Source organism: Scyliorhinus torazame, chromosome 21 (genome assembly GCF_047496885.1).
Source record: "Scyliorhinus torazame isolate Kashiwa2021f chromosome 21, sScyTor2.1, whole genome shotgun sequence".
Classification (NCBI taxonomy): domain Eukaryota; kingdom Metazoa; phylum Chordata; class Chondrichthyes; order Carcharhiniformes; family Scyliorhinidae; genus Scyliorhinus; species Scyliorhinus torazame.
In genome coordinates, this window is record NC_092727.1 from 118,965,015 (window position 1) to 118,988,920 (window position 23,906).

At 44.3% G+C, this 23,906-nt stretch overlaps 1 protein-coding gene across 1 annotated transcript in view; it reads right to left on the bottom strand.

The window, feature by feature from the left end:
• top2a (DNA topoisomerase II alpha) overlaps nucleotides 1-23,906 on the bottom strand; it is a 79,406-nt gene that overhangs the window by 8,462 nt on the left and 47,038 nt on the right. The window contains exons 23-34 of the mRNA XM_072487392.1: nucleotides 23,210-23,410; nucleotides 20,683-20,878; nucleotides 20,325-20,416; nucleotides 15,185-15,328; nucleotides 14,401-14,484; nucleotides 12,789-12,986; nucleotides 11,270-11,381; nucleotides 9,618-9,779; nucleotides 5,617-5,746; nucleotides 5,437-5,519; nucleotides 3,962-4,159; nucleotides 3,103-3,314 (exon numbers count right to left, since the gene is read on the bottom strand). Of these exons, the coding sequence (XP_072343493.1) occupies nucleotides 3,103-3,314; nucleotides 3,962-4,159; nucleotides 5,437-5,519; nucleotides 5,617-5,746; nucleotides 9,618-9,779; nucleotides 11,270-11,381; nucleotides 12,789-12,986; nucleotides 14,401-14,484; nucleotides 15,185-15,328; nucleotides 20,325-20,416; nucleotides 20,683-20,878; nucleotides 23,210-23,410 (1,812 nt within the window). The remainder of the gene's footprint in view (nucleotides 1-3,102; nucleotides 3,315-3,961; nucleotides 4,160-5,436; nucleotides 5,520-5,616; nucleotides 5,747-9,617; nucleotides 9,780-11,269; nucleotides 11,382-12,788; nucleotides 12,987-14,400; nucleotides 14,485-15,184; nucleotides 15,329-20,324; nucleotides 20,417-20,682; nucleotides 20,879-23,209; nucleotides 23,411-23,906) is intronic.

Genomic DNA, 23,906 nt, shown 5'->3' on the forward strand with positions numbered 1-23,906 from the left:
CCTGTTCCCTCGTGGGCTCCATCACAAGCTGTTCCAAAAAGCCCTCCTGTAAACATTCAATGAATTCCCTTTCCTTGGGTCCACTGGCAGCATTATTTACCCAGTCCACCTGCATATTGAAGTCCCCCATGATCACTGTGACCTTGCCTTTCTGACATGCACTTTCTATTTTGTGGTGCATTGCGCGCCCCTGGTCCTGACCACTGTTAGGAGGCCTGTACATAACTCTCATTATGGTTTTTTTGCCTTTGTGGTTCCTCAACTCTACCCACACAGACTCCACATCATCTGACCGCATGTTGTTCAGCGCTATTGATTTAATTTCATTCCTAATTAACAAGGCAACCCCGCCCCCTCAGCCCACCTCTGTCTTTTCGATAGGTTGTGAATCCCTGGATGTTTAAATGCCAGTCCTGAACCCCCTGCAACCATGTCTCTGTGATGCCTACCACATCATACCTGCCAGTCACAATCTGGGCCACAAGCTCATCTACCTTGTTCCGTACACTGTGCGCATTTAAATATAGCACCTTTAATTCTCTATTGACCGTCCCTTTTTGTTTTCTTAGTGTGGTGGGCCTTGGTTTACTGAGCCTTTCCATACACTGTCATATTTTGTGGGATGGGGACTATCGTAACCTCTCCTGAGTTCTGTCTTTTCGTGCTTTTTTGTATTCCTAAGCAGCTACGCTTCCCACTGATTATGGGATACAAAATGATCAGAGGGATAGATAGGGTGGACAGTGAGAGCCTTCTCCCGCGGATGGAAATGGCTAGCACGAGGGGACATAGCCTTAAACTGAGGGGTAATAGATATAGGACAGAGGTCAGGGGTAGGTTCTTTACGCAAAGAGTAGTGAGGCCGTGGAATGCCCTACCTGCTACAGTAGTGAACTCGCCAACATTGAGGGCATTTAAAAGTTTATTGAATAAACATATGGATGATAATGGTATAGTGTAGGTTAGATGGCTTTTGTTTCGGTGCAACATCGTGGGCCGAAGGGCCTGTACTGCGCTGTATTGTTCTATGATTACTTCACCTCTTGGTTTCCTGACTTTCCCTTCCCCCCCCAATCTCTAGTTTAAAGTCCTATTGACCACCCTATTTATTCTTTTCGACAGAACACTGGTCCCAGCTCGGTTCAGGTGGAGACCATCCCAACGGTATTGGTCCCCCCCCTGTCCCAAAACTGATGCCAGTGTCCCATGAAAAGGAACCCCTCTTTCCCACACCACTCTTTCAGCCACGTGTTAACTTCCCTTATTCTTGCCTCCCTATGCTAATTTGCATGTGGCTCGGGCAGTAATCCGGAGATTATGACCCTTGAGGACCTGTTTTTTAAAATTTGAATCCTAGCTCTTTATAATCTCTAAACAGGTCCTCTTTTCTAGACTTGCCTATGTTGTTGGTACAGAGATGGCCCACAACAACTGGATCCTCCCCCTCCCTCTCCAGTATCCTTTCAAGCCGGTCAGAGATGCCCCGCACCCTAGCACCGGGCAGGCAACATACTATGCGGGACTCTTTATCCTGCTCACAAAGGATACTATCTATCCCCCTGATAATAGAATCCCCTACAACTTGCCTATTTACTCCCTCCCCTTGAATGGCCTGCTGAATCACGGTGCCTTGGTCAGCTGACTCATCCTTCCTGCAGCCCTGTTCGCCATCCACACAGGGAGCAAGTGCCTCATACCTGTTGGACAGGGTCAAGGGCTGAGGCTCCTGAGTTCCTGACTGCTGGTTCCCTTTACTTGCCTGACTTGCAGTCACACCCTGCTGTCCCTGGCCGGATTTAAACTACTTACTCTGACAGGTGTGACTGCCTCCTGAAACACGGTGTCCAGATAAGTCTCCCCCTCCCGGATGTGCCTCAGTGTTTGAAGCTCAGACTCCAGCTCATCAACTCGGAGCCAGAGCTCTTCGAGCAGCCAACACTTACTGCAGATGTGGTCGCTGCAGCTCGCAATGGGATCTGCCAGCTCCCACATCAAGCAGCTCAAGCACATCACCTGACCAGCCATCTCTAATTAATTAATTAGTTTAATTTAAGTTTACGAGTTTAGCTGTGTTTTTTTAAAATTTGGTGCAGATTTGCTATCAACCAATCAGATCACAGCTTCCCTTTGACATCAGTTTTTGGGGGAAAAAAAGTTACCGTTAGGTTTTTATACTCAGAGACTGCTCCTCCTCCTCCGAATGGCTCCCAAAATTAGGCCCGAAGAAAGAGAGAGAACAAAACAGGCGGGAAAAAGCACCTTCTCCCACTCTTCACCGAATTACCTCACTGCACCAAATTCTCACTCTGTCTGTGTCTCACTCACTCAGGCTGTGTCTCCTTGACCAGCGCAATGCTTACTAAGTGCGCTTTCTGTCTGTCTTTTATACAGACTTTAGGATGGCTCACACTAAAACTTCCAAGAGAAGAATACAATGTGTACCTTTGCGCCCCTTAACAGGCCACAGGTGACTGCCAGATAACTGCCTCTCAGCAATTAGGGTGGGGGCAGCTTCAGCCAATCAGACACTAATCTACACTGCACTTTTAACTGAAAAACAGCACAATTAGATTAACCACTTACCTTTCCTGGTTACCTCACTGCACCAAATTACCAAATTCTCACTCTGTCTGTGTCTCACTCACTCAGGCTGTGTCTCCTTAACCAGCGCCTTTTGGCTCAGACCTGGTATGTCTCGCTTGTGGGGACCATGAATTGGATTCAATTTGAATTGGTTTTTGGAGCAGGCGAGGAGCTGGATTAGGGGTTCGCCCCTGACCCACACTCTGAGCCCTGGCTTTGTAACTCAGAAAAAGTAATTTAAAAAAAAAAAGAATAAAGGAAATTTCAATGTCGTCACTTTATATTTCTCTGCAACCCTCTCAATCGTGACATGGTTATTTTGTTTTATGCTGATTTCGCACAATCACTAAATTCATAGATTATGGGGAGTACATGCTAGCTATAACTATTGGCTTAATCTACAAAAAGTGAAGTTGGACTGTGAAGGTCTTATTACTAACTTTAGAGAAATAAGTTTGGCAATTTTGGGCTCTGAAAAGTGAAAGACTGACCCAGAATTTGAAATGAGAAAACACTCACTTTGCTTGCAGTTGCTTTTGCAGGCTTTGATCCAAAATCAGATTCCGAATCAGAATCGCTGTCCTTTTTCCTTTTAGGTTTTTTAGCTGGAGCAGCTTTCTTTGAAACATTGCCTTCATCAGAAGATGTTTTGTTTTTCGTAGCAGTCTTGGAAGACTTTGGAGCAGGCTTTTGTTTGGTGAGAACTTCAAAAATGGAAGGCTGGCTTTCATCTGGAAATAATTATATTTTAGGTTAGACCTAACATTGAGCTTTTCAAAGCCATTATTTGTTAACTGTTCAATAGCTTTGCAGCAGATATAATTCACCTTAGAACACAAATGAGTACAATAAATATCCCTTTTCCCTGACTGGGAGAACCAAATCTCGATCTTTCTCAAAGCTTCTCAAGTAGACAGTTCTCATGACTTGTCAAAAGGAAAGCTTCTCAGGATTCCCCTAGTAACACCTTCCAAGACCACCAAACATCTCAAAATTATTTACAGAAAACTAAGTACTTTTGAAGTGTGGTCACTGTTGTAAATTAAGAAATGAGCTTTGCTGTAACTCTTTGCATTAACAATGTTTGACAATATATGAATCTTTAAAACCCAGTTCTAACTATCAAATTCATCCAGCAATTATATGCTTTCAATAGCAACGGTAGATTGGCCTCGAAGTTATAACACATTGATAACTATTATTACAAAGCATTAGCCACAGCTAAATTTAAATTAACCTTAAATCCAAAGAAATAAATATAATTGGAACAATTTCTGATACCCTATCCCCCAATTTGGAGCAGTAATTTCTTACCAGAAATGGAGTACTGTGCAGATTGCAATCCATACCAGATCTTTATCAGAACAGAGTTACTTGCCTTTCTTAGAAGCACATGTTTGTTTCTTGCCAAGAACACGTTTTTTTGGTGCTGCTTTCTCTCCAGCAGGTTTGGTTCCTGGTTTCTTGGCTGTAGGTTTAGAAGTGGTAGAGGAAGCTTCAGGTTCGCTAACTGAATCAGACGCTGATAAAGAATCATCAGCTACTTCAGGAATATTCTTTTGAATGTCCTCCGTGGCTGTCATAAACAAGAACAGATTTTACAGTTACTTAAAAAAAATCTAATAGCAAGGTCCAAATCCTGAAAAACACTATTTGCATATTAAGTGCATTTTCTAAACAGGTTGCAGCAATATTTTCCTCAATAGTAGAAAAAGATCACCTTGAAAAAACATATGCTATGCACAATCAGCAAAACAATTTCAGTGCTGTTTTTCAGAATTACAAAAATACAAAGAATTCTTGAAATATCTAATTAAATGGGTTTGATCTGGGCAGTCATATTTAGCAAGGCACATGTACAGCTTTTTAGACATGTCATGCCAAAATGCAACCCAATCTCAAGCATTATTGTGGGTTAAAAGTTTTACTCAAAGCTTTTCATCTTGACTTTGGACCCTCGTTCATAAATCCAATCCACAATAAGCAGAAAATGTGACTTGATTACAAGTCAGCTTTAAAAAATCCTTTTGCTCATCTCCCTGCAAACAAAACCCGATTGCTCTACAACGAACCAGGAGGTGGTATGCAGGAGCAAATCAGGCAACATTGGTCAGTTAGCACCATCTTCTCACCAATTATTGTCCATACAAGGAATGCTGGGGCCAAATATCCACATTTGGTCAAATCTGAACATTTATAACCAGTCCAGGAAAAAAATGTGGTCATCATTGGAATAGTATCAACTATTGCATTAAGAATGCACAATCATACTATGATAGGTGGCCGCTGCCACATTCACAATGCAATTGTGAAAAGAACCACATTTAAATATTAGAACTTTCTTTTATTGATATATACTTTATGGATACAACATTTTGTTCTATCCCATCTGATTCATGAAAGTATTATCTTGTTAGGATTTGGTTCTACCAGTTTTGATCAGCCTTGGTCATGTATCGCATTGTTCTCCCCATAGAATACCTACAGTGCAGAAGGCAATTCGGCCAATCAAGTCTGCACAGACGCTTCAAGATAAGCACTCTACCCATGTCCAGCCTGCCACGCACCCCACTCTAACCCAATAACCTACCATAAAGAAACACCAGAGCTCATGTACGCACTTTAAAATGAACAATAGATGACCGTTTCCAAGGGCAGAAAGAGTATTTTTCCATCTTCAATCAGCTGGCTGAAATGCACAGCAGTTTAGAGATCAAACCCGGGACCCTCTAGTTTGTACAGTTCATTTATTTTCAGTGATTTAAAAAAATGACTGAACCATTAGCAGTGCTTCAAATCTTTATCAAAATGATAGTTCCTTAACGTTATCATTGGAAATGGAGATTCACTTACATGTTTTGGAAGATGTCTGTGATGATTGCAGAATTGTACTTTCAGGAGGAACAGGTTTTTGGGAAGGTTTTGATTGCGCTTTCCTGTAAAAACACATTACATTTATTATAGGGAAATGTAAGATTTCTCATTCCAATTGGAAGAAATTCATCGCATCTTAAATCTAATTCTCACACTTACTTTGGAGCCGAGAACTCAGCTTCACTGTCAGAAATATGAAATTCAGCATTACTTTCCTCATCACTCATCATTTTCTCATCATCATCATCATCCTCATCAGATGACCCAAGCGTATATTTGGCCTTCGAAGCTATGGTAAATGGGGAAAGAGAGAACTTAAGAAAAGGACATTTTGTACCTTTCCACTTAGGAAATATTAAATAAATTGCGAGCAGCGCTCGAGGAAACACCACATTGAGCCCGGGGAGAACAAACACATGGTCAAAAATATTAGTATGCAAAAGGGATTTCTGGTTTGAAGTTCTAAGTTAGTATATTTTGGTTTGGATAATCCAATTGTAGAACTAAAATCCTGCATAAAAGCCAACGTTTTGGTGTCATTAAGTTTGGGAATCAGGGGCGAAATTCTCCGGAAATGGCGCGATGTCCGCTGACTGGCGCCCAAAACGGCGCAAATCAGTCGGGCTTCGCGCCGCCCCAAAGGTGCGGAATGCTCCGCATCTCTGGGGGCCGAGCCCCAACCTTAAGGGGCTAGGTCGGCGCCGGACGGATTTCCGCCCCGTCAGCTGGCGGAAAAGGCCTTTGGTGCCCCGCCAGCTGGCGCGGAAATGACATCTCCGGGCGGCGCATGCGCGGTAGCGTCAGCGGCTGCTGACAGCATTCCCGCGCATGCGCAGTGGAGGGAGTCTCTTCCGCCTCCGCCATGGTGGAGACCGTGGCGAAGGCGGAAGGGAAAGAGTGCCCCCACGGCACAGGCCCACCCGCGGATCGGTTGGCCCCGGGCCAGGCCACCGTGGGGGCACCCCCCGGGGCCAGATCGCCCCGCGTCCCCCAGGACCCCGCCTGCGCCGCCTTGTCCCGCCGGTAAGGTAGGTGGTTTAATTTACGCCGGTGGGACAGGCATTTTAGCGGCGGGACTTCGGCCCATGTGGGCCGGAGAATCGCGCGGGGGGGGGGGCCCGCCAACCGGCGCGATTCCCGCCCCCGCCGGTGCCGGAGACTTCGGCAACCGGCGGGGGCGGGATTCACGCCAGCCCCCGGCGATTCTCCAACCTGGCGGGGGGGGGGGGGGTCGGAGAATCTCGCCCCAGAAACCTAAAGATTATAGAAAGGAAAAACTGAGGTAGTAAGAAAAGGATTCAGTGTCCATTAATAGCTATTATACATGGGTTTCATCTTTTTTCTCAAAATGTCAGCAAACATAAGTTATAATCTTTTATTTGAAATCTCCAAAAGATAATATTGAAAGAATCAGAGAGTGAAAGATGCCAATTAGGGGCTGATTTAGCGCAGGGCTAAATCGCTGGCTTTGAAAGCAGACCAAGGCAAGCCAGCACGGTTCAATTCCTGTACCAGCCTCCCCGAACAGGCGGCGGAATGTGGCGACTGGGGGCTTTTCACAGTAACTTCATTTAAAGCCTCCTTGTGACAATAAGTGATTTTCATTTTTTCATTTCAACTAGTTGGTGTAAGTAACAGCTTTCTTGAATTTGTCTATAAAAATATGATTTGGTTACTAAAATTAAATTGCAGACACAAATTAAAGGGCGTTAAAGTTGATTGAAATGTTAAACTGCACACTGCTGTTTTTGAAAATGAACAGCCTTCTGCCAAGTAAATTTTTCTACTGTATAGCATTTGATAATACTGGTTTAGAACAATTATCTTAATTTACTAACAATTGATTTGGCTGTGACAACTGAAGGATGAAATAGCTTTGAAACAAGGTAATGCTTTTAGCTATTTCAAGTGGATATAAACAAAAAGAAGAAAGCAACTAAGAACAAATCTGAAAACAAACTGCTAGAAATATACAGCAAACCTTTCAGCACAGGAAGGACTCGCAAGCACGTGATCTTTTTATCATTTCAACTCTTTTGAAGTCACTGGTTTTTAAAATCATTTCTGAGATTATGGGCATCACTGGCAGGGCTAGCAGTTACTGACCACCTCCAATTGTCCTCGAGAAGGTAGGGGTGAACCGCCTCATGACCGCTGGAACCCTTGTGGTGTTAGTATACCCATGGTGCTGTGCTGTAAGGAATTGAGTTTGAGGATTTTGACCCAATGACAGTGAAGGTGCAGCAATATAGCTTCAAGTCAGGATGATGTATGGTTTAGAGGGGCACTTGCAGGTGAAGGCATTCCAATGCACCTACTACTTTTGTTCATCTAGGTGGTAGAAGTCATGGATTTGAATGGTTCTGAAGAAACCATGGCAAGTTGTTGTAGTGCATTTTGTACAGGCCGCTGCCACTCTGCATCAGTAACTGTTTAATTTGAGGATGGTATGACAGTCAAGGAGGTTGCTTTGTCGTGAATGGTGCCACAGAATTCCCAGCCTATAACCTGCTCTAAAGCGACTGGTCCTGTTAAGTTCCTGGTCAATGGTAAACCCAAGGGGCTGGATTCTCCCAAAATGGGACTATGTCTCCAAGCCGGTGTAAAAATGCTGGAGTTTTGCTCTGGAGATTCCTACAAAAAAAGACCCCACACTTCCGGTTTTGAGTCCACGCATGCGCATGGCGGTGGCCTCCAGTGGCCGCGTAGGCAGACTGAAAACTTAGACCTCCCCTCATCAGCCGCACGCCTGAGGATCCGACCGTGCAGATATTAACCCCGGCCGGCAAGAAGACCCACCCCCACCTTGCCGGCCGCGAACTGAGTCCGCAGCCGCCACACGAGCTTCCCGACCAGCAATAGCAGGTTAGTTCCATGCCATCGGGCACTCGGTCAGTCGGGAGCGGAGGATCACTGTGCTGGCCTCTGTCAATGGGCCCCCACCTGCGCATTCCGCGATCACACCGATTCTCGGAGAATTGCCGGTTCCGATTTCAGTGTGAAATCGGATTCTCTGCCTTCGCGCCGAACGCAATTTCGGCGCAGGGTTGCGGAGAATTCAGCCCACTGTGTTTATGTCAGGAGGTTCAGCAATGGTCATGCCACTCAATATCAAGGAGAAATGGTTAGATTCTCTCTTGTTGGAAATAATCACTGCCTCTCACTTGTCATAGATTATCATAGAATTTACAGTGAAGTAGGCCATTCGGCCCATCGGGTCTGCACCGGCTCTTAGAAAGAGCACCCTACCCAAGGTCAACACCTCCACCCTATCCCCATAAACCAGTAACCTCACCCAACACTAAGGGCAATTTTGGACACTAAGGGCAATTTATCATGGCCAATCCACCTAACCTGCACAACTTTGTGACACATGTCATTACTTGCCACTTATCAGCCCAAGCATGCAGGCACGAGTTATTTTTTGAAAATGGAACAGAACACAGTGTAATAATCAGTAGGCAACCCATTTCTGACCTTATGATGGAAGTGAAGGTCACTGAAGCTGCTGAAGATGGTTGGACCCAAGGCACTGCCCTGTCAAACCCCTGCAGTTGAGTTGATTAGCAGTCAATGACCACAATCATCTTCTTTGTGCTAGGTCTGACACTGGGGTTTTCCCAGATTCCCATTGATTTCAATTTCGCTCAGGATCCTTAATATCACTGTCAAATGTTGCCTTCATGTCAAGGGCAGCCTCTTTGTGTGTAAGATGTCAGCTGTTTTCCAGAGTCTAGGTCAAATGGTCATTTTTCAATCTGAACTTAATTAACAAGTGTTATGGCAGGCTTATTTTGACTGCTAATGCTGTCACAGCCAAATCTGTTCTTTGTCCAACAGATATATTTTAGAGCAAGGATAACTCAATAGCAGTCTGTTGCAAGAACCTTGCCCAATTCCAAAATTACTGGCACTGCTGCCACTCCTGGGATCAAGCAGAAACCCAGGAGCTTTCTATTCCCACCTGATCCATTAAAGGTAACCATGGCTTCTTTTATACGTGTCGATAATTTTAAAATTTCAACTCTGATAGTTTTTTGTTGTTAGTATATTCCTCTTGTGTATTCACAAAACCAGTACTTATAAACTATCCTTGCAAACCCTTAAAGAGCTGCCCCCTAGCAAAATATTTAGCATAAACACGGATTCAAAAGCACTACCTGCAGCCCTTTGTGTTTTCTGCCTGGAAGGAAGGTCAACAATCTCTATATCACTGTCTGACCCCGATGCCGAATCTGAATCTGACCACGGGTTCCTTTTCTTTGCAAGAGGTTTAAATTGAAGTTTAGTCTGCTTCTGAGCATTTGGCTTGGTCTTGGTCCCTTAAAAAAATTAGCAATTATTTATTAGCACAATAGAAACAGTTCAATAAGCTCATTCAAATGGATTATATCTATGTAGAATCAGGCAAGCTATTAAATGGCAAACACCATAACAATTATCATTTGATCTTATTCTTCTGAAATCCCATCATTCTATGCCACTGGGTTGAGATTGATGTATATTATGGACTGGGAGAAAATAGATTCATACACAATAACCATACCGAAAAAGTGTCAACCTCAGTGCCAACACACCAGGCAATCAATCGGAGGCAAGACATCTTTGCTATTACGATGATGGTAAATATTTGATGGGCAGCACAGTAGTACAAGTGGATAGCACTGTGGCTCCACAGCGTCAGGGTCCCAGGTTCGGCTTCCCGCTGGGTCACTGTCTGCGCAGAGTCTGCATGTTCTCTCCGTGTCTGCGTGGGTTTCTTCCCACAGTCCAAAGACATGCAGGTTAGGTGGATGGCCATGATAAATTGCTCTTAGTGACCAAAAAGGTTAGGAGGAGTTATTGGGTTACGGGGATAGGGTGGAAGTGAGGGCTTAAGTGGGTCAGTGCAGATTCGATAGGCCGAATGGCCTCCTTCTGCACTGTATGTTCTACTTGGCCAAAACAATGTGCAACAGTGTTGTAGGATGCGGCTTAACAGGACAAAAACAGAGTCCCGTTTTGGATGCATTTAGTGGGGTGTTTCTTGGCCTACATCGCTGAGAATGACACTACCATTTAACGGGACTTTGCCACACTCGCCTTCATTTCCTTTCAGGAAGAGTATCTGCAGATCAGGGCGCCAGATCTTTCGGCCCCCTTCAGCCACCCCCACCGTGGCCTCCGGACTATCCCCACCATACCACTTACCTCTCACCCACCCCTCAAGGGCAAGGCACCCCTGCCCGGGCAACCTGGCACTGCTAGGACCCCTATCAGTGCCATCCGGGCACTGCCAAGGTGCCCAGGTGTCAGCGGGTGTACTACTCTGCTCAGAACCAGACCGCCCACGGGTCTCCAATGGCCTTGGAGCCCCCCTTTCCCGTTACACCTGGTCCATGTTTGTGTGGGCCAGTGCTAAGCGGCACCATGGCAAGGTCTCCCAGCAAGTCTGTTAGTTCCCGGGCCCTGGGAGAAAATGGCGCAGCATTTTTAAATGAGCCTAGTTTAAATAAATATATTTAATCGCAAGATTCAATGGCCTCGCCAAGGGTTCACCATTAAATTGTGCCACTAATTTCCAAGTCAATTAATGTTTGGTGATGTATTAAGTATGTTATATTTGCTTCATTAAAAATGTCATTTAAAAAAAATAAAGGTAATTTACAGAGGAGAGATGCTCCTTTTTTTCCAACTTGGGCATTCAGTTCAAGTGAAGTAGAAGAAATTAAACATCTGCTTGTACAATAGTTCCACATGTTGGTGTTTCCAAGTGTCAGTTCCTGTTTACAGATATCGAGTCATTTTTGGTTAAATTACACTGTATATTTACCTGCTTCAAATTTCACTTTCTTTGAAAGTCGTTCTGCAAGACTTCCTTGTTCAAGAGAACATCCCTCTTCATCGCCAAATTCCATCTTAACAGCAAGAGAATCTGTTTCACTCTGTAGTGTAACAAATATTTTTTTAAATTAAGTCTAAAATTCACATTACAGCCACAGAAAAAAAGTACAAAGATGATTTGCAAATTGCAATCAGTGAATCAGGTTTAAGATTTCAACTCAAAACACTGACATCTCCAGATGGCCGATCAAAATAATCTGCTTCCTCCTTCTTCACAAGTATAGGAGTGTTACATTTAGCCAATATGGAGCTTTTAAAGAACCCATTCAGAGCACAAGATACTCGGAGCGATTTTGCATCCGCCGCGAGAGTAAACAGTGATGAAACGGGTAAACGAGACGGGAAATGAGATTCTCCCCGGTGGGAATCTCCAGCCTTTCAGCCAGGTGTTTCTTGACAGCAGGTAGCGGCGGACCATTCGCTGGTGGCAGGATTCTCTGCTCCCGCTGCTGACAGTGACTGCTCCATCGAAGCCACCCCACACCACCAGGAAACCTGCAGGTGGGGTGCACTACTGGCGGGACCAGAAAATTATGCCTCCAGTGAACGTCCAGAGAATTTTGGCTCTCGTTTCCTGATTTTCCCTGCCCCTCACCAGTAACATAACGTGATTCCCACCCTACATTATATTATCATAAGGCTTCCATGTCACATGATCTCCCCTCACTAAGTATTCGAACGCCACCAATGTGACAAGGTTTACAATCGGTATTTAAAGGTGGGATTCAGTCGAGGGGATCCCGCTGGGGGGCACCAAGCTAAGTATAGGCCCTGGGGTGGGGATGGGGGGGAAAGAGATGGACACGCCCGGGGCAATTCACCTTACCATGAGCGGGGCAAGAGTTGAATTAGGGGGTGGGGTGGGGGGAGCGTGCCCGGCCCTTGGCTGCGAAGGGGGAAGTGTGCCAGTGATACTGCTACAGTAGTGTTGGGAAAGAGAGCCGCTGATTTCTCCATGCAGAGTGGGGGATAATCCCGATGCTCAATGGTGGTGGTGGGGGGGTTAATTTCAGAGCTGATCATGACGTCTTTTAAATATGCTGCCCTGATCCCACTGGAGCCGGCCATGCCCACTTTATCAGGGCCCGCCCTACCAGTGAAGCCGCAAACCATGCCCCAGATTATTTCTGATAAAAAACAAGTTAAAGGGATATGGGGAACAGGTAGGGAGGTAGATTTGAGACCAGGAAGAGATCGGCCATGATATGACTGAATAGCAGAGCAGGCTCGAAGGGCTGAATTGCCTACTTCTGCTCCTAATTCTCATGTCCAGAAAGGCTAATAATCAGTCTGGAAACCTGGCTGTGCATCTGGAGAGATACACAGGTTTTTTAGTCAGAGACTGACACTGACAAATTGTGAGAAAATTCAACCCACTGCATCAGTTCTCACTGGAATTTCTGTTAACATTGGCCTTTAGTAATAGCACCAGAAGCAGATAGACTCACCTTTCCCTTTTTCTTGATATTTTTTCTGGTGGCCTCCACCTTCATGGCAGTCGTAACTCTGGGGACAACCCTTCTGCCTTGAGGAGATGGCATGGTTTCTTCAATCTGTAGCTTCCTGATTTTGCCCTTACCACCTTTACCTTTAACGGCCTTAGAAATGTGAGACACTTCATCATTTTTTTCCTCCATCTCCACACGCTGAATAAAGAAAAAGGAAATTGTTTTGAAAAGAGAAAATACACATCTCTTCAGAGTGATAAAGAACTTATATTGTCTATAAAATCTTTTGCATTGTGCAATGGATGGAAGAAAATGTAATTATATTACCGTTCACCTAAAAAATGCAAAGCCAACCAGCAAACTCAACAGGTGTGTAAGCAGGTTGCGGTACACAGACCTAAAAACAGCAGTGAAATGCAAAGGGTAAGCTGGTCCTTGTTGCACTGTTTTCTGGGCAGGATACGGGACACAAATGCAAAGATTTTCCACCGTGTGCGGCACGTTGTCTGATGGGGAGGTGCCGCGCCATTGGCTGCTGGCAGGATCTTCCGGTCCTGCTGAAGTCAATGATCATTTGAGTTGCTCGCCAGCCTCGCTGCTGGGGAACCCGCCATAGGGGCGTGGCTTTCGGCAGGAAAATCCCAGCCCAAAAAAACATTTTCAGGGCACAAATAGCATCTCCAGGCATACCTAAAACAGAGGCCAGGTCTATGAAAATGAGGAACTCGACATCGGTTTTAGGATCCTTCGGTGAAACAGTTCACAATCAGTGGGTGGAGCAGGTGCAAGACACACTTTGGGCACGATCTACCCGAATGCGGACAGAGTACTGTAGCGTGATTAGCCTGGTGTTTGCCAGCGCTCAGAGTGCCGAGAAACAGCAGGCTATCTAAATACCATCGGGTAGATCGGAGGCCTCAGCAGGGAACGCGCGGCCGAGGCCACACTTAACCCCACCCCTGCACTAAGGAGCCACACTTGCCATAACTCCTTAGTGCAGGGCCCCAACTCACACATAAGTAGATCTCGGAAGTGGGATCTCCCAGCATGTACTGGCCGCGCCGCTTTTCAGGTGCAACACAGCCGGTAGATCTAGCCCATTAGCAACAATACCTCAGCATTAAGAAAAGCAAGCAAAGACTAAATTTTAGACAAATTCACATTATGTACTTGGGCAAATAAAACATGAGTCTAGCAATGTGACAACACCCAATAAAATTATATGACTTATGTGTCAGAGATGGCTAATGTAGATCCCCACTACTCAATACCTGGCTCAGATGAATACCAAGGATCTCAGGACAGTATTTAAAGAATAGCATCTGCGTTCCTTGCAAATATTCTTTCCTTAACTAGTTAAAAATACATTCATTGCAGCGTGTAGGTTGTGTTAAATATGTTTTTTTTCTTTAATATGAACTTGCAAATTACTTAATGACAAATATTTTTTAAAGACTTGCAACACATTCAATGCCCTTACGAAAGGTCTGTATCAAGAGGAAGAGGGACAGGGATGAGGCAAAATACTGGGTGATCCCAATTTACATAGTGCAGTAAGTATTCCCACATTAATTCAACTGTGTCTCCAAGCAAGCAGAAACAGTCATAGTACCTCAAGCTCCTCAACGAAGGCTGCCAGGTCTTCCTTCCATATATCGGTTGGGGTTTTCTGTTTCAGATCTTTAACTTCTTTTTCCTAACGTAAAATAATTTGGAAACAAAATTAATCCCCATTGTCCAAGTCATACACTGCAGATTCCTCACTTCCAAATCAGGACCATAGCAGAGATATGGATGTAAAGTAAGTTGTGTGGCTTGCACAGCTCATGTCGAAAAGCCAGGAACAGAGGCACTTCGTTCAGTTCGACATCAATCCTGATTTCAAGAGACTGTAAAGCATCAAGATCCCATTGGTGCAGAGATTTCCAAGTTGACATTGCTGCAAGTGCTATCTAGATACTGGGAACAGTGGGAAGATGTGGTGGTGATTGGGTAGATGTGTGTAAAGAGTGCTGAACGGGTCCTTTAATATGAAGCTGGGAACAACATTTCTGCTAGTTTCCTTGCATGAAGTGCTAATATAGGTTGCCTCACGAGAAATTTATCTTACAGGAGTCCACAAACAGACTCTTATATGCATATGCAAAAAACCCAATACCTGCTTCAGGCATTGACAAATTGTTTGTCAAATGATCGCATACTTCCTGTCTGCCATCTTGGGACCATTTACTGTCACAGCACACAAATACCCAATAACAACAAATTAATTTAGAAAAATACACAATGGTGTCAAGGTAGTTAAAACTTTAGATATCTCTTAAAGACAATACCATTCTCAAGTGCAATAAAAGATCTTCACATTTAATGTCAGTCTCCATTAATCCACATGAACCTACTTTGACATCTCTCTGCTTAAGCAATTCATCTTTCTTCTCTTTGGTCAAGTACCACAAGGGCATATTCAAAAGATAGTTGAAATCTGCCCCAGATGAAGTAGTGGTTGCCTCTCCCTCGGTATCCTCTAGCTCAGGTTCTTCATCCTGCCAGGAAGCAATTAAAAATGCTTATTCAAGAAAGACAGAAGGAATGAAGTGAGTAGCTTCAAATAAAATCCAACTGAGGTCTAAACTCCTATCTTATTTAAAATATATATTTTTTACAATTAAAATTAAGGTGCAATTTGCGTGGCCAATCCACCTACCCTGCATATCTTTGGGTTGTGGAGTGAGACCCATGTAGACACTGGGAGAATATGCAAACTCCACACAGACAGTGACCCACCCGGGGTCGAGATCGAACCAAGGTCCTCAGCGGCGTGGGGCAGCAGTGCTAACCACTGCAGCACCCTTAAACTCCTATCTTAAAAATTAAATTTGGAAATTCACACCTCCGTACTCAATAAATGTTCAATTTCCCCACCCAGGAAACTCTCGCCAGGATAGGAAATATCAATTTGTCGGATTTTAAATGGAGAAAGTAGTGGCCAGCTCTTCTGCTGGAGCTGAATTGCACTAGTTTTACGATCCCCCTGTGGCCGTAAAGCAGGATTTCCTAGAAGAATCCCGCTATCGGGCTGCCATCTTGAGCGAGCGGGTCTTGCGGCTGGCACCCATTAAATAGATGCAAATGTGTCATTTCCATGCTCCCGCTGACGTGGAACTCATTCACGCAGCCAGCGAGAGGTCAGATGATGCCGACCCAATTTTGCCCCGACACCAGATTCTCCATCCCATCGGAGAACACATTCTGGGCGTTCAGAGGTTGGGGAATCCCGCCTATTAGGGTTGCCAACAAACAAAGATATGTGTAGTAATAGATTGTTAAGATCTGATGCTGTGAACATTTTGCACCATTGCCTGTCTCTCAAAGGCTCTATTAACCCCACACTTTTCACAATAGCTTGGAAAGTATATACCCAGCATCACAAATAATTTATATATACTGATTTTTGATTATTGAAATATTTCAAAGCAAACATTTCATCCACATTGTGCTACAAAGATTCCTTTTAACACATGCAAAATCTGCATTTTCTGTACAAATGTCCATTGCAACTTGATTCCACCACATTGCAGTAGGATATCTGGCATTTGACATCATCTGGAATACTAGGACATGTTGATCCTGTAAGTGCATGGTTTCAAGTAGTTTGGAATCAGTAATTCTTTATCCCGAATGTTGATCATTGACATCCACGCCCCCAGGTACCCTAGGTCCTAAGCTCTGGAATTCCCTCTCTAATCTCTTTGCTCTTTTTTATGATGTTGCTTAAAACTTACTTCTCTGACCAAGCTTTGTCACATGTCCTAATACCCAAATTCATATTTGGTTCGATAATGCTACTTGTGAAGTGCCCTGGATATTTTATATTGGTAAAGACACCATTAAAATGAAAGTTTTTGTTACTGTTCATGGTACACAATTCAACTTTGATCGTAACGGGAGTAGACAGGTGTTTCTGCGTACGCAAAACGAGTCTCCAGGAAGGTATGTTGCCTCCCGGGTGCAAGGGTCCTGGATGTCTCAGAGCGGCTGCAGGACATTCTAAAGGGGGAGGGTGAACAGCCAGCTGTCGTTCTGCATATAGGCACCAACGATATAGGTAAAAAACAGGATGGGGTCCTACATGCTGAATTTAGGGAGTTAGGCGATAAACTAAAAAGTAGGACCTCTAAAGGTAGCAATCTCAGGATTGCTACCAGCGCCACCTGCTAGTCAGAGTAGGAAAGGCAGATGAGACAGAATGAATGCGTGGCTTGAGAGATGGTGCAGGAGGGAGGCATGCAGATTTTTGGGATATTGGAACCGACTCTGGGAGAGGTGGGACCATTACAAATCGTTTGGGGGGGGGAGGAGGGTTTGTTTGCTAGTGCTGCTGGTGACGGTTTAAACTAATCTGACAGGGGGATGGGAACCGATACAGGAAGTCAGAGGGTAGTAAAGAGGGGACAGAAACAAAAGCTAGTAAGGAGAAAAGTGGAAGTTAGAGAAACAGATTGAACTGCCTAGTATGGCAGCGGGATGGGAACCAGAGCAGTACGTCAGCAGGACAAATAACTGAGGGAGATCTACAGAGTAAGATTAAGAGGAAGAGCAGGCAGGGAGTGGTTGGTCAACGCAGCGGGGCTGGTGGGCTTGAAGTGCATCAGTTTCAATGCGAGGAGTATTTCAGGTAAGAGATGAATTTAATAGCTTGGATTAGTACGTGGAATTGCTATTACAGAAACTTGGTTGAGATCGACAGGATTGGCAACTAAACATGCCAGATTTAGATGCTTCAGAGGGGGATGCAAAAGGGGTGGGAGAGTTGCATTATTGGTTAAGGAGAATATCACAGCTGTGCTGAGGGAGGTCACCTTGGAGGGTTCAGGCAGCAAGGCAATCTGGAAGGACGCTGTCACAATGTTGGGGTTTACTACAGACCTCTTAACAGCCAGCGTGAAATAGAGGAGCAGATGTGCAGACAGATCTTGGAAAGATGCATAAACAATAGGGTTGTTGTGGTGGGTGATTTTAACTTTCCCTATATTGACTGGGAAACACTTGCTGTTAAAGGCATGGATGGAGCAGAATTTGTAAGGAGCGTCCAGGAGGGTTTCTTGAAACATTATGTAAATAGCCCAACTCGAGACGGGACTATATTAGACCTGGTGCTGGAAAATGAGCCCGGCCAGGTGATCGAAGTTTCAATAGGAGATAATTTCACGAACAGGGATCATAATTCTGTAGGTTTTAAGCTGCTTATGGAAAAGGACAAGAGAGGTCCTCAGGTGACGGTGTTAGACTGGGGCAAGGCGAATTACAACAGCATTAGGCAGGATCTGGAGAGTGTTGACTGGGCAAGGCTGTGAGGGAAAATCAACATCCGGCATGTGGGAGGCTTTCAAATGTCAGTTGATTAGACTTCAGGACTGGCATGTACCGGTGAGGACAAAAGATAAGGGTGGCAAGTCTAGGGAACCCTGGAATAACGAGGGATATCATGAACCTTGCCAAAAAGAATAAGGAAGCTTTCATAGGGTCTAAAAGGTTTAGGACAGATGAAGCCCTTGAAGAATATAAAGAAGTAGGAAGGAACTTAAGGTAGGAGTTAGGAAGGCTAAAAGGGGTATTGAAATGCCATTGGCAAACAAGATTACGGAAAATTCTACGCCATTTTATACATATGTAAAGACCAAGAGGGTAGTCTGAGAAAGGGTTGGCCTATTCAAGGCTATTGGAGGGAATCTATGTATGGAACCAGAGGAAATGGGAAGGATATTAAATAAAATACTTTGCCTCAGTATTCACCAAAGAGAAGGAATCGGTGGATGAGGTGTATAGGGTAGAGTGTGTAGATATTCAGAGTCATGTTGATATTAACAAAGAGGTGTTGGGCATCTTAAAAAGCATTAAAGTAGACAAGTCCCCAGGACCTAATGGGATCTACCCCAGAATACTGAGGGAGACAAGGGAGGAAATTGCTGGGGCCTGGACAGTAATCTTTGTATCCTCATTGGCCACAGGTGAAGTTCCAGAGGACTGGAGAGTAGCCAATGTTGTTCCATTGTTTAAGAAGGACAGCAGGGACAATCCAGGAAATTATAGGCCGGCAAGCCTTACGTCAGTGATAGGGGAAATTATTGGAAAAGATTCTTAGAGATACGATTTACTCGCATTTGGAAACAAATGGACTTATTAGTGATGGACAGCATAGTTTTGTGAAGGGGATGTCATGCCTCACTAATTTGATCTAGTTTTTCAAAGTGACAAAAATGATAGATGAGGGAAAACAGTAGCTGTTATATACATGGACTTCAGTAAAGCCTTTGACAAGGTACCTCATGATAGACTGGTACAAAAGGTGAAGTCACATGGGATCAGAGGAGAGCGGGCAAGTTGGGTACAGAATTGGCTTGGGCACAGAAGACAGTAGCAGAAGGCTGCTTTTCTGAATGAAAGGCGATGACTAGCGGCTTACCACAGGGATCAGTTCTGGGGCCTTTGTTGTTCGTGGTGTATATAAATGATTTGGAAGACAATGCAGGGGCCTGATTACTAAGTTGCAGACGACACAAAAATTGGTGGAGTTGCGGATAGTGAAGAGGATTGTCAGAGGATACAGCAGGATATAAACTGGTTGGAGTCTTGGGCGGGAAATGGCAGATGGGAGTTTAATCTGGACAAGTGTGAGGTAATGCACTTTGGAAGGTCCAATGCATGCAGGAATTACACAATAAATGGTAGAACTCTTGCAAGTACTGACGGGCAGAGAGATGGTGTGCATGTCCACCAATCACTGAAAGTGGCAATGCATGTGGATAAGGTGGTCAAGAAGGCATACGGCATGCTGGCCTTCATAGGTCGGGGCATTGAATATAAAAATTGGCAAGTCATGCTGCAGCTGTACAGGAACTTTGTTATGCCTCATTTGGAATATTGTGTCCAATTCTGGTTGCCACACTACCAGAACGAGGTGGATGCTTTGGAGAGGGCACAGAAGCGGTTTACTAGGAAGTTGCCTGGTATAGAGGGCATTAGCTATGAGAGGTTAGTTAACTCTGTCTGTTCTCACTGGAACGACGGAGGTTGAGAGGTGACCTGATAGAGGTCTACAAGATTATGAGTGTCATGGACAGAGTGGATAGTCAGATGATCTTTCATTGGGTAGGAGAGTCAAGTACTAAGGGACATAGATTTAAAGTGCGTGGGGAAAAGTTTAGAACAGATGTGCGTGGCAAGTTTTTTAAAATATACAGAGGGTGGTAAATATATGGAACACGTTACCTGGGGAGGTGGTGGGAGCGGGTATGACAGCGGTATTTAAGGGACATCTAGACAATATATGAATAGGGTGGTAATGAAACGATATGGACTCCGTAAGTGCAAACAGTTTTAGTTTAGGCAGGTACCATGGACGGCGCAGGCTTGGAGGGCTGAAGGGCCTGTTCCTGTTCTGTATTGTTCTTTGTTTAATAGATCAATTTGTAAAATGTATGAAATTATAAGTGCACATTGGCACAGCTCAAGTCTCAACTGATATTGCCGGCTTCTCACCTTTTCCTGAGATTCTTTCCAGTTCTTCACAGGATCAGAGTCATAACCTCGGTCGAGCAGTAACTGGATCAATTCACGTTTTGGTTTGTTTTCTACAGATGGAAGAAAATTATAAATTTAATATGAAGCCTTAAAGACCACTAAAGGAAGAGGTATCCTTATACATTATATGGCCTGAGCATTAAATAGAATTTTGTAGCTCAGTTTCACTGAATATTAAAATCACATAGCACACACTGGGATATCCAATGATAGAAAAGAAATCAGATATCGCTTCCAAATATTTTGTCCTGTGCCCACATTTGGAGCATAGACAAGACCAAAACGTAAACCCTTAGGCAATAATTAAAAGACATACCAATGACCAATACGCCTTCAATCTTTTCCAAGATAAAACGAGCCTGGTTGCTTAATTTGCTAAATTCTGCGCCCAGTAATCCCTCAAGCCAATCCTTTCTTAAATCATAGTATTTCAGGCGCAAGTTGAAGAACTCTTTCAGTATGTCTTGTACATTTTCATACTTTTTCAGACAGCCGGTGTGGTCAAACAACACCTAAAAAAAGCAGTTAGAAAACCAAATTAAGATGACTTTTAACTGTTCACCATTGGCATCATGTAAACCAGCTTTAAAAAATCTAGTCTCTTGATCCATTATACCAATCATCCCTTTCTAATGGGAAATATACAATGGGTAGAATTCTCCCAAGCCCCCACTGGTGGGTTCTAAATTGGCCAACTCCCGATTTAAAATGGCGAACAGCAAAGGCTGATGGGAAAGTCAGTCAACAAGACAGACACCAGCAGCTGCAGGTTTGCTGTGTATTTACCTCTGAAAAGGCCAGACAATATCGATACCAGCGGTCATCAGCATAACAAAGTAGCGGTCATCAGCATAACAAAGTAGCAGCCATCTGCATACTGATGAGCAATCCCCGGGAACAATAAGTAACATTTTGGACACACAAAGCAAAGCCAGACTCCTCGGCGCCAGCACCTCAAGACCGCCCATCGATCAGGGTACCGCTCCAGTATTGGGAGAAAATTGAACCAAGCGATTGGGACAAAGTCCAATCACTTGGGACCAGGTACAGGGTCCTCCCCGAAAGGCGGGAAGCCCCTGTGGACTATAAGAGTTAAGCCCCAAGTTCAAATCGCTCTCTTCACTCTTCAGCAACTCTTCAGCTCTCTTCTTCCTGCCCGGGTCACCCAGCAACACGAACCAGCATTGACCGTGACTGGTGCAGTGATCGTCGATTAATGTAAGTCTTAATTCAACGCTCGCTACGAGACAGGCGCTCCTAGCTACCAATCCGTACCAACTTCGAATCCTGAAGACTCAGAACCCGAACGAAAGGCCATTTGTTCCCATTTTTGAAGCTTGTTCCCATTTGGTGGGCCAGTCCAAAGTTAAGTATAGGCCTGTTAGTTGTAGAAGTAGCTTAGATGTAGAATTTGTGCATGAGTAGCGATTACTGTGTATAATAAATGTGCTTTGATTTAAATCTTACTAATCGGTGTATTGGATTATTGATCATTACTCGGACTTGAACCTCGTGGCGGTATCATAAAGATACCTGGCGACTCGAGAGCAAAGGTAATAAAACGGAGCAATTGAACCAAGGCAAAGTTAGCAACAGTTCGATGGCAAGCATGGGACGGGGGGAGGGAGAAGGAGCGCAGAATATGGCGGGAGGCCCAGAAATTGATTTCACGTCAGCATGAATTTAAAGCGGGATCTTCTGCTGGTGCCTGCCGTGGCAGGTCGGGAAACCTGCCAAAGATTGGTGTGAACATCATCTGCTGCCTGTTAATGAAATGCAGGTGAAGGCCTGACCCCTGCCCCCCCTCCCCATGCCAGATTGTAGCGTGCAAATGACAGAATTCACCTGAACAATGCCTGGGCTGTCTCCGGAGTTTGAGATGGAGGGACTTCCCCGGCACTGAATACGACGTGAAAAATACGGATGCATAATTAATGAATTCAGAGCTAGAAGATTTGGCATGTCGCAGGCTTCTTTGCGTTCCATGGTGCGAATTACCCATGGCTCCAAACTAATTCTAAGTGTGGGTGGATTGTGACGTGGATCATGCTGATCCACCCAGTGGGAATTACATCTCATTTCCTGCCAGAGACCACACTTTAGAAATCTTTTGTGAGAATTCCACCCATGGTCATAGGGGGATTGGGGTAACTTAATTTTATATCTAATAAAACTAGTAACTAAGGTTTTTACTTCTGTAGTTTAGAACCAACATTTAGGCCAAACAATCAACCTTATCATTAATATCAATGCACAAACACAACAACTAATACAATGGCCAGCCCCGGGAGATTATAAGATCACTTGTATTTTTGCCTAGGTGAGTTAGGACAAAAACATCCCTCAATGCATTCATGATTGCATACCTCTGAAGGGGAGGAGGTAGTGAAAAATAATCACAGGAAGAGAGAAAAAAAGCTTGGCTGGCTCTCACAATCAGGGAATCAAAAGAAAAAGAAAATGGTGTGTACTTTTTCCAAACTTAATAGTTTCAATGGAATATTAGGGCTGCCTGGAGTGGTTAGGGCTCTCTAAATAATGCTGCTGTAGATTTGCTGAAAAAGCCTCCAGATTCTGGAGCTTGTGAAGCTTGTTCCAGTGGTAGAAGCAGCACGCCCATATTTTGTTTTGCATTGCAAGGATGATTTGTTTAAGTGTGCAGCCGCTCACTTACAGTAACTTAAAGGGGATGACTTATGCACAACCTCCAGAGGATCTCTCAGGTTGCTGTGTGGCTTAGAAGGAACATAGTATGCAAGCATACATACGAAGTAACTGTCAGTATTGATACCCAAATAAAACTGCAATATACATAGAAAATTTAGTAATTGGAAATTATTTACCATTGAATTGCATGTAAGAGGGGAATTTAGTTTGAAGACTTTGTGCAGTCCTGCTGCTTCTGCCTCAACCAGTTTCTGCTCAGTCATTGTTACTACAAAACGTACAGTGGTATCAGTGTGGTACTCCTTGTAATCAGTGATCAATGATGGTGTTTTCTCTGTTCCATTCAACATTGGTTCTAGTACCTGCTCCTTGTAAGTCTGCATAAGATACAACAGCAATGAGAAATAGTCCATTAAGTTAGCTTTATAAGAAAAATGTATAAAGACTTTATCAATCCATGGTGCTGAGGTATACACTTCACTGAAATAAAGTACTTCAAAACAATGCCGACATAGCCAAACAGCTATATAAACAGTAGCCATGGTTAAGTGTGGAAATACAACTATTTTTAAAATAGAGTATCCAATGCTTTATTTTCCCAATTAAGGGGCTATTTAGCATGGCCAATTCACCGATCCTGCACATCTTTTTGGGTTGTGGGGGTGAGACCCACGCACACAGGGAGCTACAGGGATGGTGCAGGAGGGAGGGTTTCAGATTTCTGGATAATTGGGGCTCATTCTGGGGTCGGTGGGACCTCTACAAACGGGATGGTCCACACCTGGACCAGAGGGGTACCAATATCCTGGGGGGGAAATTTGCTAATGCTCTTCGGGAGGGTTTAAACTAGTTCAGCAGGGGCTTGGGAACCTG